At 30.6% G+C, this 18,152-nt stretch overlaps 1 protein-coding gene across 1 annotated transcript; it reads left to right on the top strand.

Moving 5' to 3' along the window:
* Positions 1-1,703: 1,703 nt before the first annotated feature.
* LOC132738488 (angiopoietin-related protein 2-like) lies at positions 1,704-12,370 on the top strand. Its single transcript, XM_060725991.1, has 7 exons — positions 1,704-1,905; positions 5,069-5,239; positions 6,002-6,172; positions 6,636-6,766; positions 8,136-8,232; positions 11,410-11,571; positions 11,814-12,370. Exons 1-7 carry the CDS (start codon positions 1,704-1,706, stop codon positions 12,074-12,076), a joined length of 1,197 nt encoding a protein of 398 aa, XP_060581974.1. The 3' UTR covers positions 12,077-12,370.
* Positions 12,371-18,152: the final 5,782 nt, after the last annotated feature.

The raw sequence follows: 18,152 nt of genomic DNA on the forward strand, positions 1-18,152 counted from the left end.
AGATTGTAGTTTTTAGATTTCAATTATTTATTCAAAGGTTTGTTTTCAAAGACGAGAATATAATAGTCAGGTTCAGTATGACATGGGATGCATTGACAAAGAGGTAAAAAAGAGACTTTTTGTGATAGAAAATTTTCACTTTCATACAATAAATAGATAACATCTTTAACGTATTTTCACATTATCAGCATATCGGTGCCAGCAAATTCCGAAAATTAAAAACTGGAAATCAAAACGTTATTCGGTTTTGACAAGAGGTGTTATTTGGGCTTTTGAATACAATATGCTTTTTATTATCTTATTTAATGTTCAACACATATAACTTTGTGATCGTCTATCTGTTTTACTTACTAGATCTTAAAAAAACCCATTTCAGTTGTTGTATTGTTTGAAAATTGCATTTAATTAATTATTTTTTCCAGAGTTGTGGCAGATATGCAACGCGTCAAAATGACTCCGAAATTGCAAAAATGAGCGTTGATAAGTCGAGTTTTTGTTACGAATGTTGCTCGAAGGATAAATGTAACGGAAATCTATGTACTTATCCTCCTCGTAAGCGCCTTTCTTTATTAGTTTATAGTTTGAAACGTTATCTTAGATATAACAATTTCAGCAAGTTCAGCAATCAAACTGCATAAATGATTAAACAATTTAAATAGTATAAATACTTATTCGTTACAGATAGCTACCTCATGCCAACCTAATAAATTTATATGACACAAGCTTTGGTAAAAATTGGTAATATATATCGTTGTAAAACAATATTTAACTTAACAGAAAATAAAGTTTGTTTTAGTGTATGGTGATGCCATGATGGATTTGCTGCACAAATTTAAAGTAAAATAGATACGGGAACAACTGTTTTCTGGTAGTCGCATACCGTGTTTTCCATTTGTTTTCTTTTTTTGTTCAATTTTCCTGAGCAATTGTTTAACATGTACAGTTACATTATAAAGGGTATTTGACAACAAATATTTTGATCAAATACTTTATGTATGCAGTTGTATGCAACAATTTAATGATGATTTTTTACTTGTTTTAGCCTCCCTTTGTCAAGACGACAAGTCAGTTGATTGTGCTAAATGGAACTCGATGTTTGATATTTGTGAGGTTACTAGTCAAGCAAAGAAAATATGTCCACAATATTGCAATCTTTGTGACCTCGGTATGTAATCTTTAATCGGACTGAAACAAAAGTTTCAACAACGTCTTTATTTTGTTGTAATTTTAACCAGCCCAATTTACATATTTCCAAGTTGGTTCCACATTTTGTTTTATTTTTGTTTGAAAACTAAAGCTAGAAAGTCGTATAATTTTAAAAAAAAAAAAAAAAAAAAAAAAAAAAAAAAGATGCAGAGAATGTTCTCAATATAGGGTTAATTTATATTGTTTATTTGATTATTATTTAGGTTTTACGTCACTGGTGACAACTATATTCATTGAAAACAAAGTATGCAAACGTTTAAAAATCCCGGTCTAACTTATTTTTTAACTTTTATAAAATTTTGATAAAGCCTCATGCTTTATTCGTTGACATAGTTATAAAGTCACCTAATTACATAATCATATTTGTAAATAAAAATGTTTTCAATGTTTTTTTCTCAACAAAACCTTGAAAAATCTTGTTAAAATGCACATGCTTGTTTACTTCCTAGTGATATGTTAAGAAATAATCAACATTTCCAAAAAAAATTCATTAATCAATGTTGACAATAAACTTATTTTTACACGCAGTGGACGGAAATTGGGCTCCATGGTCATCATGGACATCATGTGACGTCACTTGTGGATCAGGCTATTTGTTACGACATCGGACTTGTACAAACCCAGCACCACAAAACGGAGGCATTGATTGTCCGGGGAATGGAACCGAACTTAAGACATGTCAACTCAAATTATGTCCAGGTAATGTAACAAGTATTAGACATTTTAGAAAATGATTATGTTTATAAATATTTGTGTTTAAAAGAAAATCATCATGCACATTTATTCATTTGTTTGTAAAAGTATTTTATCATTTTTCGGCCGCACAATTATGATTACGATGTTTATTTTTGGGTAATCCTTAATCGCACAATAATAATATTATACATCTGATGATATAGTTCTAATATATTTATAAGTTAAAAGGAAAGACTAAACTTTCTTGACATACTGTGGAAATAAAAGCTTAATGTTAAGGTATATATCATATCATTTTCCGATGGTATTTTTTGTTAAAAAGAAAATAAAAATAGCACAATAGAGTTTATCCATTAATATTTTCACGCTAAATATCCTTTGAAAATAACATTTAAATATGTACAGTAAAACATAAATACATGCATTTGAATAATATTATATACAAAAGGCAACACTCTGAATATGATCAGAAATATATAAAGAGGTTTTAAAAATATAAAAAAAATATATGAAAATAGAAAGTATGTGTGTTCTGAAGTAAGAAGTATTTCAGAGATAATTTAAATTCATACTGGTCAATATAACCTTTATCAAAAAGCATGTATTATGCATCTTGCACTGGGGATATAAAGGGGATATATCGATTATTGTTTTTCATTTTTTGTATTAATCTGGAGACAGTGTTTTCTTGCCATCTTTATAAAAGAATGGATCCTCACCTATTTTTTTTATTAATTTGCAAGTTATAGACTTTGCTTTTTGCACGGTCTAATATTTAAGTGTGCATTTTTCACGCTTAACATCTTATTTCAGCGTATTCATTTCTATATGTAGTTGTTCAGTGTGTGTAGCTAGGTAAGCGCCCGTAATTACTATGAGAGTTTTTTTTAGTAAATATTACATCCGTTATTAATTTTTCAATGTAAAAGTGCTTCATAAAGTATGTATAGGCATTTTTTGTCAGCCACCGCCCCCATTCTTTTCTTTTAATTGATCGCATTATATTGTGATATTTCTAGCATCGCGTTATTAAATCATCGATATGATTTTTCCATGTTCAAGTTTTATCAAATTTCATTCCTAGTAATTTCGCCGGATACTTGTATTAAGTTCAATGAAAATTTGGATGTTTTCGCTAAGATTTCTTTGTTTTTCTATAAATATAATTTGCTTTTTGGTATATTTTATTGTGAAACCGTATGCTTTAGTCCAGTCATCTATTTCAGTTAGAAGTGTTTTATTTTTTCTATGAATTTACTTATTTTAGATGGTATTTTACTTAATATATTTTAAAAAAATGTCAACGACTCCAAGCAATTAATTAAAATTTGTTTACACGTTTAGTGTCTTATCATAGGTTAAACCGAAACACCGTATCCATTCTGTATATTCTTGATATTCGACGAGATCCCTATTCGAAGACTGACGAATAGGGCCGAAAAGTTGCGACTTTATTTCTAACAATGCAATTCCGCAATTTTGGTCATTTGTATTTCAAGAGATAACTTTGAAATGTTAAACTTGATTCTTTATCTTGTAGACGCTTGTTCTGATCGAGGTAATGCGGTCAAAGCGCCTTATGACCCCGATCAGATTAAGACAGCACCTTCGGATGCCTGATATTTATGATTGTCAAGAGTAAGGTAGTTAAAGCGCCTGAATGATCGCGATCAGATAAAGACAGCGTCTACGAGTGTTCGATATATATGGCATTCAACGCTACAGGGGTCCGTTAAGTTATATGCCTTAATGTGTATTCTTATATGTTGTCGATAAAATATAAAGCGGCTTAACAAATAAGCCAGATTATCGGAAGCTGTCGTTCTTCATTAAAGGGTTGCTGCAGTAAAGGAGTTCTGCTGTAAAGGAGTTAAGTTGTCGTAATCTCCCCATTTTTTGACGACGAGGCATTTTTCTTAATAACACTATAAATTAAAACATTATAGTTATTACTGATCGACTTGTGTACATAGTGCAGCCTCAAACATTTTAATGTAAGACATTGATTGAAATACATATACATGTATAACATATATGTGTCAATACCAATCTAAAATGCATTATGAATACATGTATACACAACAGCTACATCATTATCATCATCATCATCATCAGCAGCAGCATAAGTATCCCTTTATTCATTGGTAATTGAAAATAAGGACTGTATAAGCTAAACCCCGCCCAATTTTACATTCAAGTGATCGATACGGTAATCATCCATTGAATGAATGAATGAATGAACGAATGAATGCATGAATGCATGAATGAATGAATGAATGAATGAATTTCTTACTGTATCTGCACATCGAGTTAAATATTAGTATCCTACAACATTCTCAAAGTGTTATTCATTTTAAAACTAAAGCGAAATAGATAATTACGGCTAAATGATCAACATTTTATTTATTTTTTGTGTGATATATCCAAAGAGGGTCATTTGTGTTTTTCACACCATGCAATGGAATCTCAATCTGATTAAAGGGTAATAAAACTTAATTGATCGATCTGAACTTTTGTTATGTAACATGTTAAGTAATTTATGACCAGTGATCATAATGTTTTCACAAGATTTTGGGGTGTGAACATACATTTGAATGAATGAATGAATGCACTTCACCAATTTATTTTTGTTAGTACGTACTTATAAACTTTAACCTATACTTATATAATATTTTATTGTAAAATTTGGTTCGGAAGAATACTTATTTATTTAATATTTCATTGTAATATTTGGTTCGTAAGAATAGCTATTTGTTTTAATACACCGTGAACAGATTGACGTTCTACGACATTGCGCTGGCACCCTTAATTCAGGATATGCAGACGATATTTTACTTCTGCTTACTATATACATATAACTAAACGGCCACTTTTACATATTAATTGTTTTCCTTAAATGCAATCTGTTAAAAAGCCTATTTGTTAGTTAAGTTTTATATATATAAGAGATTAATTATTATCCTTCTTATTATGAATACTACTACTATTATTATTATTATTATTATTATTAGTAGTAGTAGTAGTAGTAGTAGTAGTAGTAGTAGTAGTAGTATTTTTATTGATACAATGTGATTTCACAACGAGTTGTTTAAAAAAATTGTAGAACGAAAATGTAAGGAATCTAAATTAGTACAGTTCTGATAGACTCTTAACAATTATTTAATAGTGCATGGTGGCTGGAGTTCATGGGATGTCTGGGGAGAATGTTCAGCAACATGCGGTATAGGAATGCAGAGTCGAAAACGGTCTTGTACCAATCCAACTCCAGACCGTATCGGAGATCACTGTTTTGGAAACAATATCGAAGATACATTTTGTAACACTGGATCTTGTGCAAGTAAAATATTGAATGTTCTTTGCTTGATCATAATAAGTTTCTCGTATTTGTAATAATTTATTTCATTTTATGTCATAAAGTTACATATTTATTTGGAAATCAATATTTCATTCATGATATTGTTCATTCTTAACTACTTGAAAAATAAAACAAAAATGAATGTTTAACATTCCCTAGGTATTTGAGTGTTCATTGGCAATGAATTATCAATTTTCCCTGTAATTATGGATAATTCTGTTTTATTTTGACTCATTATATATAATGCCCCTAGTGACTGTTTAATCGGTAAGAAACAGACAAATATTTAAATGCCGAAGTGATGTACGTGAAAAGTTTTTAACAGAAATATAAAAGTTACATGTGTGATATTTAAGTATAACCATTTTGATCGTTTCTTTATTCTAACTTGGTATAATACCTGTTAAAGTCATAAAGAATAAGTATATTGAGATTATTTTCTGATTTGATTTTAATTTAATAAGCAGCTCTCCGTGACGCACATTTCCATATCCTTTAAACTCTTTAATGTAAATACATTTCATTTACTTTTAGCCGTTGCTTTCTTGTTCAGGTCACATGTTTTACCATGATCTGCTTACAATAAAACTTTTAAATGATCCATTATAACCGATACACATATTCACATGTGATTAGAATTTCAGACTTTTGCAAAATTTATGTATACAATTTGTTTATGATCAAGTCAATGTGGGGCAGTGGGTGGACTATAGCTTGTCGTTTACAAAATCCTGTATTTTAAAGTAAATGGCGGCTGGAGTGATTGGATGCAATGGGGGAAATGCTCGGTAACCTGTGGCGTAGGACTTCAAAGTCGTGTTCGGTCGTGTACAAATCCAACTCCTGCAAATGCTGGAGAACATTGCATTGGGCAAAATTATGACGTTAAACTGTGTTATAATGACATATGTTTAGGTAAGAACCAGCCATTTTTATACTTTAAATGTTATTTGCCGTGTTTAAAGTATAGTTGATATATTTCGCCTAAAGCAATGTTTCTCGAACAACAACAAATGTGTTGAAACCATTACTTAGCGATGGATATCAATGTAATGCAACAAAAACTGAGACACAACAAGGTGAAACAAGTCATCACCAAAATAGATACTTATTATGATAGAACAGTATAATTTATTGCAGATCACTCCAAAATTATTTTACAACATGCGCTGTAAAATAATATTTAATAATCTGAAAAAAAATAGCCAGCCAAATTGCTGAATTTTCATTTTATTTCTAATGATATTACTTCATCTTCAACTCTCAATCCAACCAAGCATGTTTTACCGTTTTCATTCAAGCAGAAGAGGTATGTAGCAATGATAAAAGTAATAATTGTAAAAGAGATATATAATTTATTTAAAGATGATTATTTCAGATGAGGATTGCTATGCCATCAAGAAGCGTAGAGGCAAACAACAAAGTGGAATTTATAACGTACGTCTTTGGAACACAAGTCGAGTTATACCTGTGTATTGTGACTTTGATACAGATACGGGAGGATGGACGGTTTGTTTGTTTTGAGTCTCTGTGCATTTAGATGGTAAGATAAAGATCTTTGATGACAGGATGTCAATGGCCGAGTGGTTAAAGTTGTTTACTTCAAACTACTGGTTCCTCACAGTTGTAGGTTCGAATTCGCAAGGGACTTTTGATTCATGCGAGGAAGCTATCAGGCTAGCTTTCAGAACGTCGGTATTAATCCTCAAGAGCCCACTTGTGCCTGAAATAATGCACGGTCTTCCGCTACTAATAAAGCTGGCAAATCATCATATGACCTTTACTGAGCTGGTGCGACTAATACTCCGTTCTCGTTCCTTTTTTATAAAGATAACTTTTCTTCATTTACATTTGCAAAATTAAAGCATTGCTTTTGAAAATATAGATAAACTTTACAGCTAACAAGGTTATAACGAACTTCCGGTTATACGGAACATTTTTTGGACCCGAAATGTGCCTTTCTTTATTTAATAAATGTAAAATTTTATGGTTATAGCGAACACAGTTATAGATAATTATCGCCTTTAAGAAACTGTTTTCTTAGTCCAAATTTAGAAAGAACAGAAAATTACAGTTTTAAAACGAACTCCCATATATGGCTATCTGTAAATAGATCCCGCATTTTCAACTTTTGTTTTCACTTGCACGGACTAAAACTCGACCGAAATTTACGAACCATTTATCGATGTATGCACTTTGATTACAGCTGTGAAAAATGAATTTGTATAGCAGTACGTTATAGTTTTCTTTTCAGGAGATTTTAAGCATGAGTTCTTGTCATCAAATTGAGACTGTTATTCCTTTTATTCTATCATTTCTTTTATTTAATAGTTTTTCTCGAGTAAAATAATTATGATCATTTATAATTGGTTTTTAATATAATCACGCATGCTATGTGTCTTGCTAATCCATTGAAAACTACAAAGTACGCTTGATTGAAATGAAAAGAAATCTATATCTTTCATAAGTAAAAGTTACCCTTAAAAAATAATAGAAACTATTTAATATTAAGTGAAGAAAAAAACCTTGTTTATTCTTAATCATGGAAAGAAAACGAAAAACACCGAGTTTAGAAACAAAATAAGATATTTTATAAGAAATCGTGTACCACCTAAATGGCAAAGGATTCAAATTCCAATTAGTTTGTTTTACATGTAAGTCTGTTCGCTATAAAACTCCTGATACAAGGAACTAATTCGCTACATGCTCCCAAGGAAGTCCGGATATTTAGGAACAGATTTTAGATGTCCCAAATGAGTTCGTTATAAGCGGAGTTTACTGTATGTCTTACATATATTTGGTATTGACTAAACAGATTTTCCCATAAAGCATCCCGCTTTGATAATTATAATATATTAACAAATAATTATCCATTTAGGTTTTTCAATATCGATTCAATGGAAGTGTTGATTTCTACAGGAACTTCAGAGAATACGAAAACGGCTTTGGTTCTTTAGACGGCGAATTTTGGTTATGTAGGGTTGTATTGAATTAACCGTTTCATAAATGACTTGTTCACAGGTATTTTCTATGGTTCATACAATCAAAGTTTATCCGCAACAGGGGATTTAGTTTGTTTATACTTTTATCTGATAAATAGTATTGAGATCATGTCTAGGCCGATAATCACCTTCCCGCCCGTGTTTGACGTGTATTAAAGGCACATTATGCATTTGAAATCTATATGTGAAACTCTTACGGAATGTCAAACGTATGTTTAATAATGTTTAAATCATTGATTAAAATATGTTACATTTATTTTACAATTGAAAAAGTAGCGCTTAACATGCAGAATTGTGTAATAAAGGCAGGAACATGTACACAACGTTGTTTTTTGACACAGAATACTAATTCACTTTAATTATACTAATTGCCATCAGAAATAATGATGCAAAAGATTGATATTGTATAAACCAAATGAATATATGTTTCGAAACTGTTACAAGATATACAATTTTTGAGAAATGAAAATGATACCATGTCTAAGGCATAATGCACCTTTAATGTCTTTTATACGCTTAATAGATCTACAGTTTTAATTACTTAGATCAATATTGATGCCGTTAATTCGTGTCATTGTTTAATTGATTACTTAGTTAACTGATACAAAGTTGTTTCCCTAAATTTTTAATATAAACAATGTCAACTAGAATCAAGAAAGAAATTTTATTTTCTCGTTACAAATTGGCTTATTTTTTAAATTTCATTTCAGTACAAATTAGCCAAAGTTTGCATCATGAAAAATCTACTTCCATCCTACAGTTATTTGTTTTGATGACGTGAAATATGGCATAATTTATTCAATTTAAGTACGTTCGTGGCTCAGCAGTTTGATTGTGATTATGGATTTTTGGTCCCGATCGGAAAACAAACAATCGTCACGTGACACTCATTATTAGTTAAAATCATAGGCAATTTTGTTACTATATATAGTAACCTGTATATTAATCATACATACATGTGAGTATGGTTGCGTCACCGTTACAATATACATGATTGGAAACAAAGTGTGTCAATATTTTCCATTACTTAAATAATACATAAAAGAGAAGCTTTCTTAGAATAAGCCTACTTATAAACATAGGTTCATAAAACTCATGTAGATCTTTTCCGTCAAGGTACCATTAGCCGAAAAAAATATCGCAAATATAATTGTATAGTTTACATATGATGAAAGGACGTAACTCACATGGTATGAAAAAATCTAAATTTTCAAGTTGTACATTTTAATGTTCTTCTGTTTGGATAATGCTTGGTCTTTTTCTCATGTTATTGTGCCTAAGCTATGGTTTGAATAGCGAACTTATTGTTGAAATTTGGAAATGATCAGTAATCAATACTCCTGCACAACATTTATCTCTTGATATGATAGATACTTAATAAAAAATATATTTAAAAAGTCGAACTATATTTATCGCCTTTTTCATCGAGAAAATAAGTAAAACCTTGATGTTCTTAAACACAAAAATTTAAATCGGAATACGTATACAATGTATTTAAGTACCTCTATAATTACCATGAGTACGTTTTCTGGAGTAAATCAAATGGTCTTTCATCATTCTAAAACTTTTCAAAAATCAACACCAAGTCAAATAAAAAAGACACACCAACAATGATAATAAAATGGACATAAAACCGGCTTAACTTTCGGCAGTTTTTTATTTCTTTAGTCAAATTATATTATCATTTATGAATAAGATCAGGAAATGTTTTATGAATTGTTAAAGTTACATAAACGGCCAAATAATTGATCGGTGAGAGAAAAGACTCCGATTTGTATGGACATATTGTACTTTGACCAAAGTTGTAAGATATGTGTTAATTATCAACTACTCCCACATGTTTTGAAATATATATTTAAGAATTGATGTGATCCTATCTAATCCAGAACTTTTATTATTTATAACTTTACCTAAGATTAAATGGAAATTAACTTGCCTGTGCGTCATCAAATGGCAATTTTATAATGTTCATGCAATACAAAAAATTCATGAAATAATCGTATCACTCCTCAATGTAACACGACCTTTGATAAGCACTTTTACATAACTCTTTGATTACACTGCAACACTCGTTTACCATGTTATAGATATGTAATAATACTTAAACAATTATGGGAAAAGATAAGCCAAGTTAAATGGTAAATGATATATAATACCCTTTACACGTGACCAGAGCATTATCCTTACTTTGATAAAAATGAACAAAAGCGCTACAAAGAAAGCTTTTTCTGGAAATTTAACATATCAATGGTCTATCAATGGTCTTTTGGCTTATTTACCATTTACCGTGTAGTTTAGCTTATCTGTCTTTATAATTGTAGAATAACATATTTATAACAATGTATCATGGCCTTTGATTTGCAGTTGTACATAACTCTTCGATTACACAGCAGCTATTTCTATTTATGAAAACAAAAATTTATTCAGATGATGTGCATAAATGCAATATTACTACTTATTGCACTAGTTTATACATAATTACGATTAATGTCATGAGGCTTTCGTAAAACTTTTATAAGTGTAAGAGAACGTACACTTTAAAACACTATCATTTATAAACATAGCAAAATCTTGGATTTGATTTTTACATCTGTGACGATTTATCATTGAACAGTTGATACAAATTAGTATGTCCTTTAACGTAATCACATACTTGTTAATATCTGTCACATTTTTGACAAAGCATTATAAATTCTTAAACAAAAACTAAAATAACATATGTTACGAAATACGCCTGAGACCGGTATGTTAAAAGCCGTGAAGTAATTAACAACCGCCAATTTCTACTTGCAGTAAAATCTTCATCTGCACAGTGTTTCCAAAGTGTTAAAATAATGTATGTGATTATTTTATTCATATAATATCTCTACAAAAGTAATACGATATTTTTGTTAACAAATACATGAATGTAATATGACAGATTCATTGCCAATCAAAAGAAATAATTGATGTAAGGATAAATATGCCTTAACAATAAGAAAGAAGCACGACACATTATAATTATAATATTAACCTCTTATAAAAAAGAATGATAAAATGTATTTTTTATGTTTCGCAGGTCTTTGTCATAGTCAGACATAGACACATATATGTAAGTGTGTATCAGCGAACGCTCTTATAATGCAAAACCTTTAATCTACTTTCATGCAGGTCTTAGAATTATCTACGAAATGGTGTCTCAAGGAAAAACAGAGTTAAGACTAGATCTCACAGCGGCTGGTGGAGAACATGTATACGAAACATTCCAGAACTTTCGTCTTAGTGATGGTCCTTATTATACTCTACATATTGACAAGGGAGTCGGAACCGCAGGTGATGAATAACATTATAATTTTAAAACTATAAGAAAACTAAAAATAATGGTTCCATGTGATTGGCTATTTCAAACAGAGATCGCATAAACATTACCGTCGACCTCAATTAAGAATAATGAACATGTTTTATGCCGACTTTGGTAAGACTTGTTTGTAAATTTTTCAATTTTGAGGAGTCAACCAGGTTTAAAAAGCACTTGAAAAAAAATATAATTTCTAAATATTCTTTATCTAAAACAGGTGATAATAACAATGGATTGTCATACCACAATGGACAACATTTCACCACCTACAACATTGACAGGGACAAACATAGCTTGAATTGTGCTGTCGTGCAACATGGTGGTTGGTGGTACAATTTTTGTTCATACGTTAATCTCAACGGAAAATATGTAACTCCAGGCACAACGAAAAACTGCAAACTAATGTGTAGCATGTACTATTATCAATTTAAAGCTTATTATTCATTAAAAATATCAAAAATGATGTTTCGACGAATATAGTCACAGCTTTCTTAATGTCGAAGAACAATACCTCCGTAAGCTTGATTATATATCTAAATTTCTCTTATAACACAAAACAATTTCAATTTACAAATATTTGAATTGATTTGAAACTATATGTGTGTTGGTTGCTTGATCACCTCAATTCGTAAATCTATTTGGATATGATTTAATCAACAAAAATACACGCCAGACAACATATTCTGATACTGGGTTTTGCTTGATGTTCGACATTAAATGTTGGTTGATTGGTTATCGTTTTCTATTCTTTCAAATGTCACTGTTAAATTAGGATATACGAGTATATATATATATATTATTTATATATCTATAGAGAATGAGAGAATTATACATCTTAGAGTGCAAGTCACTGTTTTATAAATGTAATATTGTTATAATGATGATAATGATGAAAATAATGATAATAATAACGATAAAAATATGTTGATGATAATTACAAAAATGATAGTAATACAAATAATGATCAAATTATTAAAATGACACTGATACTTGATAAAAGTAAATAGATAAAATGTTAATAAATGTACTGAATAAGCAGTTGTATTGCGGAACATTCAGTAGCCACTGTGCTAGAAAGTGGACTCTAGACTAGAACTTCAATGTTGATTTATATACGGTTATCTCCGTACAGTAATATGATAATATGATCGACGTCACTTTTATACCCCTAAAACTGGGAAAGCTAATAGTTTTGCTATTCCATCCGTCCGTCCTTTCAACCGTTTCAGTGTTTCCGTCTAAACGGTGTCACGTTTTGAAGGATTTAAAAATTCAATTCGAATGTTGTGTTCATGATGTTCCAGTTCATTTCGTTACTACTACGTTTGTCATATTAAACAAATAATAAATATAACATGTTTATATAGAATATATTTATTTTTTCTAAAACTTTAAAATAACAATATCCATTTGCAATACCTTTCTTTTTTTACTGTGTTTTTTTTAACAACTATTGATTTTCATGTTTTCCTCTGTTGTAGATTGTAAATTATTGTAAACTTATCAAAACACATTAATAAGCATTGTTATCGTGTATTTATGGTGAAGTTATTTTTTATTTATTGTCCCCGCCTTGTTATAATAGAAATAGGGTCCATGATTTTGAAATTAATTGGCACAAATATTTAAAATAATAAGACAACGTGTCATGCGCAATAACAATTTGCCTTCCTCCAAGGTCAATGTCCCAGTTGAAGGATAAATATTACAATAGTCTGTTATAGAGTATATTGTGTTTCCAGTGCATAACGTTTTCATTCATCAAGGGATTTCGAAACACTGGTCTAAATGTTTACAATAATAAGACAATGGGTCACGTACAACACCTGGACCCTCCCAGGCCAAGGCCATACTAAGAGGTCAAAGTTTAACATGGTCTTTTATAGGGTATATTTAGTGTGCAGTTTATAGTGTTGATTTATTTTTCAAGGAATTTTGAAATACTTGGCACAGATGTTCTCAATAATGGGACCATGTGTCATATGGAATAGCCAGACTCGTTCCCTCATTGTCAAGGTCACACTTGAGAGCCAAAGCTTAACACGTACATTTCGTGTGCGGTATTAACGTTTTCATCATAATAAATTGGCACAATGTCAACAATAAAAAGACGACATATCATGCGCAATACCTAGATCCCTACCTCAAAGGTTAGGGACACACTTGGATGCCAAAGCCTAAAATATTCTGTCACAGGTTATGATGACAAGTCAGGCCGATGCAAATAGATGTCATTGGTAAATTGCCCACGTTATTTGATAAATGACTGGACACTAACTATACCCTGTAACAGATCATTTCCTGTATTGATTTTGTCTTTGTCACATTTTGTGGCTGTAAAATAGTGATTACAATTATACTTATGTATTTCTGTTGACACATACACAGAAGTTATTTTCTTTTATTTCTTGAATAAATTTAGTGCAGATCTAGTAAAAAATTTTGCATTGTACGTCCAGAACCATATCTCAATGTTTCAAAATTGCGCGATGTTGTGCTTCATGTAAAACTTCCTTTAGGTGGACACATTTTTATTGAGATCTAAAATTATATATATATTAACGAATGTAGTTTCTTAGCTTCTGTTTGCGAAGTTACTTTTTAAATGTTTAATGTTCAAAATGAAGATTTTATTATAAAGATAGTTTACGCACACCTTTGTTATGGTTCGATATTAATATATTGCAAACTTACTGGCAGCTTTATTTTAGATGTCTACGTAAGAATGCATTGAAAATATGAACATTTCTTTAAATAATAATTTTAGAGTAACTTTTTCAAAGATTCACAATGCGTTTATATGCTGATTATACTTTTTTATATAAATAATGTATGACTCGTTTATTACTTGCCTATAAGTTTTGTTTACAGACACATGATTCAGCTATAATGATTAACACAAAAAGAAAATATATGCACATCATATTTCTTAAAAGATCGGTCATAATTAAACTATACATAACTATATAGTATAGTACAGTATTGTATTACTTTTTTGAACAGATTTTAGAAAGTAACATGCAAGCCTGGAAATGAAATAATGTTCAACTGACACTTGTTAAATATGTGTTCATACTAATAACAGTATCCACTTAAAATACAGGATTGTGCCTAACATGGTAACGAATACGCCAGACTAAAGATAAATCCCATGTTTTTACTAATATTTTGTACGATGGTTCAGTTTATGTAAGATCTAAATTATTAAATAACTGTGAATAAAACACAAAGTTTGAAGCATTTTTTTTTTGCTCTTCCTGTCAAAACTTGGTAAGATCTTACAAATCCATTATATGAAATGATAAATATCGATGAATCTATTGCAACTCTTTTTTGACACAGGATAAATGATTTTTGAGATTATCCGCAAAGTCTTGTGTTTGTTCTTGTGAAAAAAATATTATTTTTATAGTCAACAGAGCGGGACCTCTCGCTATGAAAGCTTGGTCATAACTGAAAGCAAAGTGTAACAATCTAACGTCGGTACTTTGACCAAAAGGAGGATACACATTGATTATTATCGACCTCAAATATAATCAATCAAACAAAATGTCGATGGAGGGATGAGAAAAGAATTAATATAAACATTGTGTTTCTGATCATAAAGAGTCATGTACACCGCTGAAATACAACAATATGTAGAGTATGCAGTGTATTTCGTTGATTAACATTCAGACACGCCAGTATTACCAAATATACATCATCATGATAGAAAAATACCAACATCCTCATTGTTCATGTAAACAAAATCATCTTCACTATATAAACGAATGTCCTGAACATATTAACAAAAGCCAAGACGGGTACTTCACAATTTGTCCGAATATTTACAAGAACATAACCGCTGATTGATGCGTTGTATCAACTATTTCTATTGTTCAGATATTTATATGCCAACATAACCCCGACTGCGACTATGATGACAAGTGCTATGACAACAGATAAGGCTAGTCCTAACTTGCACTGCCTTTAAAATGTAACACACTGAAAACTAGATTACGAGTTCTTTTACATACTATTACGTAAAAAGGCAATTCCTATATGTTATATAAAACAATGAAATTGTCCCCATATACATGTAAATGCTTTCACTAAGTAAGCGACATAATGCCTTCCCCTTGTTTTATTCTTTTTTAGAGAAAGGTGAAATTTGAAATTTATATTTGCCAATATATCTAGGTTATAATATCTTTGAAAAAGAGTGTTTATATCGGTAGAAAAAAAACCATCAACATAAGAAAATCATTGTTTTCATGTTTAGATGTTACTGTTGTTAAAGCAATTTCTTTGTAAATCTTTGTTAAAGTGTTGTTAAAGTGTTGACAGTATTTTTTAAGAAATTGAAGTCCTAAACTAACATTTGTTTTCATAAACTTTTGAATGAAACGCGTCCTTATTACAAACATCTTGTACAATGCGATACTCAAAATGTAAAGTTTAACCTTAAATATTGCCTATTACGGCAAAATGTAAGATATTGCAGGCTCACTTTAAATGGCAGGTTCAGGCAGTGGTAAATGAAATATTCCGTGCATGTTTCTATTTACCCACTACTGCATGAGCATTTTGCTTTCATTAAAAGCCTTCTGTTACAAGTTAAGATTACTATGAAAATATAAAGGATGCTTCAATATTCAACAAACTTGGCACAAATGTTGACTTGACGATAGCCTTTGTTACAGTAACAATCTTTAATTTAAATTCAAAGTGATGCAACCTGTCAATGGATTGAGAAAGAGTAAAAGGCTTTTCAGTATTGGTCACATGTAACCTTAATATCGACTTGAGACTATTTTTAGCCTCTTACAAATCCAAAATTGTCTTGGCAATAAGGTGGGGGCGGCGGCTACTGCCACCCTTCAAACTCCTAAACAGAAGGGGGCACATCCCCCTCTGGCACCCCCTTGGTGTACCTTTTTGAAAGGGGCGAGGCGCTGAAAAAGTGGTCCTTTTTAACAACATTTTGCAAACGAAAAACAGTGTTTGCGGCCTAAATAGAGCATTTGTTTTCACTAATAGGGGAATTCAAAGCCATCATAACACGTCTATGTGAATTAAAAGGTTAAGTGAAATTGAGAAAGCATGCTAGACAAAATATTGTTTATTCCTATAATTGAAAACAGAATCTCAGAAAGATGAATGCTCCGGAATACTAGCCGGAAAAATACATATTTCTTATTTAAAAGCAATAGGATGTTACAATTTTAAAGTCTCTCTGTCAATGCTAAGACTACACTGACAATAAAATAATTGTATTGATACTGAACGTTTTTATAAAGATATCATTGAAGCTTTGAGTTAGATATGATATATGAACAACTACTTCGACAATAAGTCTTTGTCATCATCAGCAGCAATATGAAAATGTTTAGCTTTCTTATTTAATTTATTTAACCCTTTGTTTCAGACTATTCTTTCTGGCAAATCAAATTGAGGAAAATAAATCAACTTGCGATGAAAATATATAAAACATGTGAAAATCAACCTTTTATACGTCCTATCTCAAGACGAGACACTTACTAACGAATTACAAATTGAGCATGCAGTTAAGTACATGTCCTCGATAAAATGCAGCTGTTATAAATCAAAACAAAATGAAAGAGAATAATTGTTTAATCAAAAAATAATGTAAGACCTCTCAAAACTGTGTTATAGTTCACACTAACGTACCACTTGAGTTGTAATATTTCTATCAAACATGTGGAAAACAAATAAGAAATATAATATGGTACGACTACACTGACAATAGAAGAATGTAATACAAAATGAAATTGAACGTATATATAAAGATTCTTTTGCAGCTTTCAGTCAGATATGAGTCTGAAAGAAAATGAAGATTAACTTATTCAATAATAAGTATTTGTCATCAGCAGCAATACGATTAAACATATTCAACTTTGTAATTTTTTATATAACGTTCGTTTCAAACGTTACTTTTGTACTTTTTGGCATAATAATGATCCTATCATAGGCTTTATTTGTTGCTGCAAGTGGAGATATGTTGATAAAAACACATCGTAAATCTTGGTATGTTTATCTTACATGCGAGTCACGTGTTCCATTTTTTAAATCATATCATTTTTCTTTGCTCTCTAAAATAAAATGATTAAATAAATTCATTTTATAAAAAGAAGAGTTTGAAATAAACGATTATTTAGTCCGTTTACTGATGTTGAAAATAACAGCATGGTCATGCCCTGAAAACGTGTACGAGTGTAAGGTCCCTGGTTAGAAAAGAGGCACACAAATTTATTTGTCGATCATCGTTCCCTATTAGAAATTAAATTTAATGTCTAACAATAAACACATGATGCATTTTGATACAGAATAAAACATGCAACATTGAAATAAAAAAAAATTCTAAAACATGAACATAATTGTTGTTAGATGTGTGTACACTAATTGTACTGAGAGCCCATGATTTCAAATGTAAAGCTAGAAATGTTCTCTCATAGGACAAGGATATCCACATATGTCACTGATTTGTCGTCACAACAGTTTGTGCATACTGCAAACTAGAATCAGCGGGCGGGAATCTTGAGAACAGGACCGTTTA

The sequence above is a fragment of the Ruditapes philippinarum genome, unplaced genomic scaffold, assembly GCF_026571515.1.
Source record: "Ruditapes philippinarum isolate M1 unplaced genomic scaffold, ASM2657151v2 ctg10131_1_1_1_1, whole genome shotgun sequence".
Lineage (NCBI taxonomy): Eukaryota > Metazoa > Mollusca > Bivalvia > Venerida > Veneridae > Ruditapes > Ruditapes philippinarum.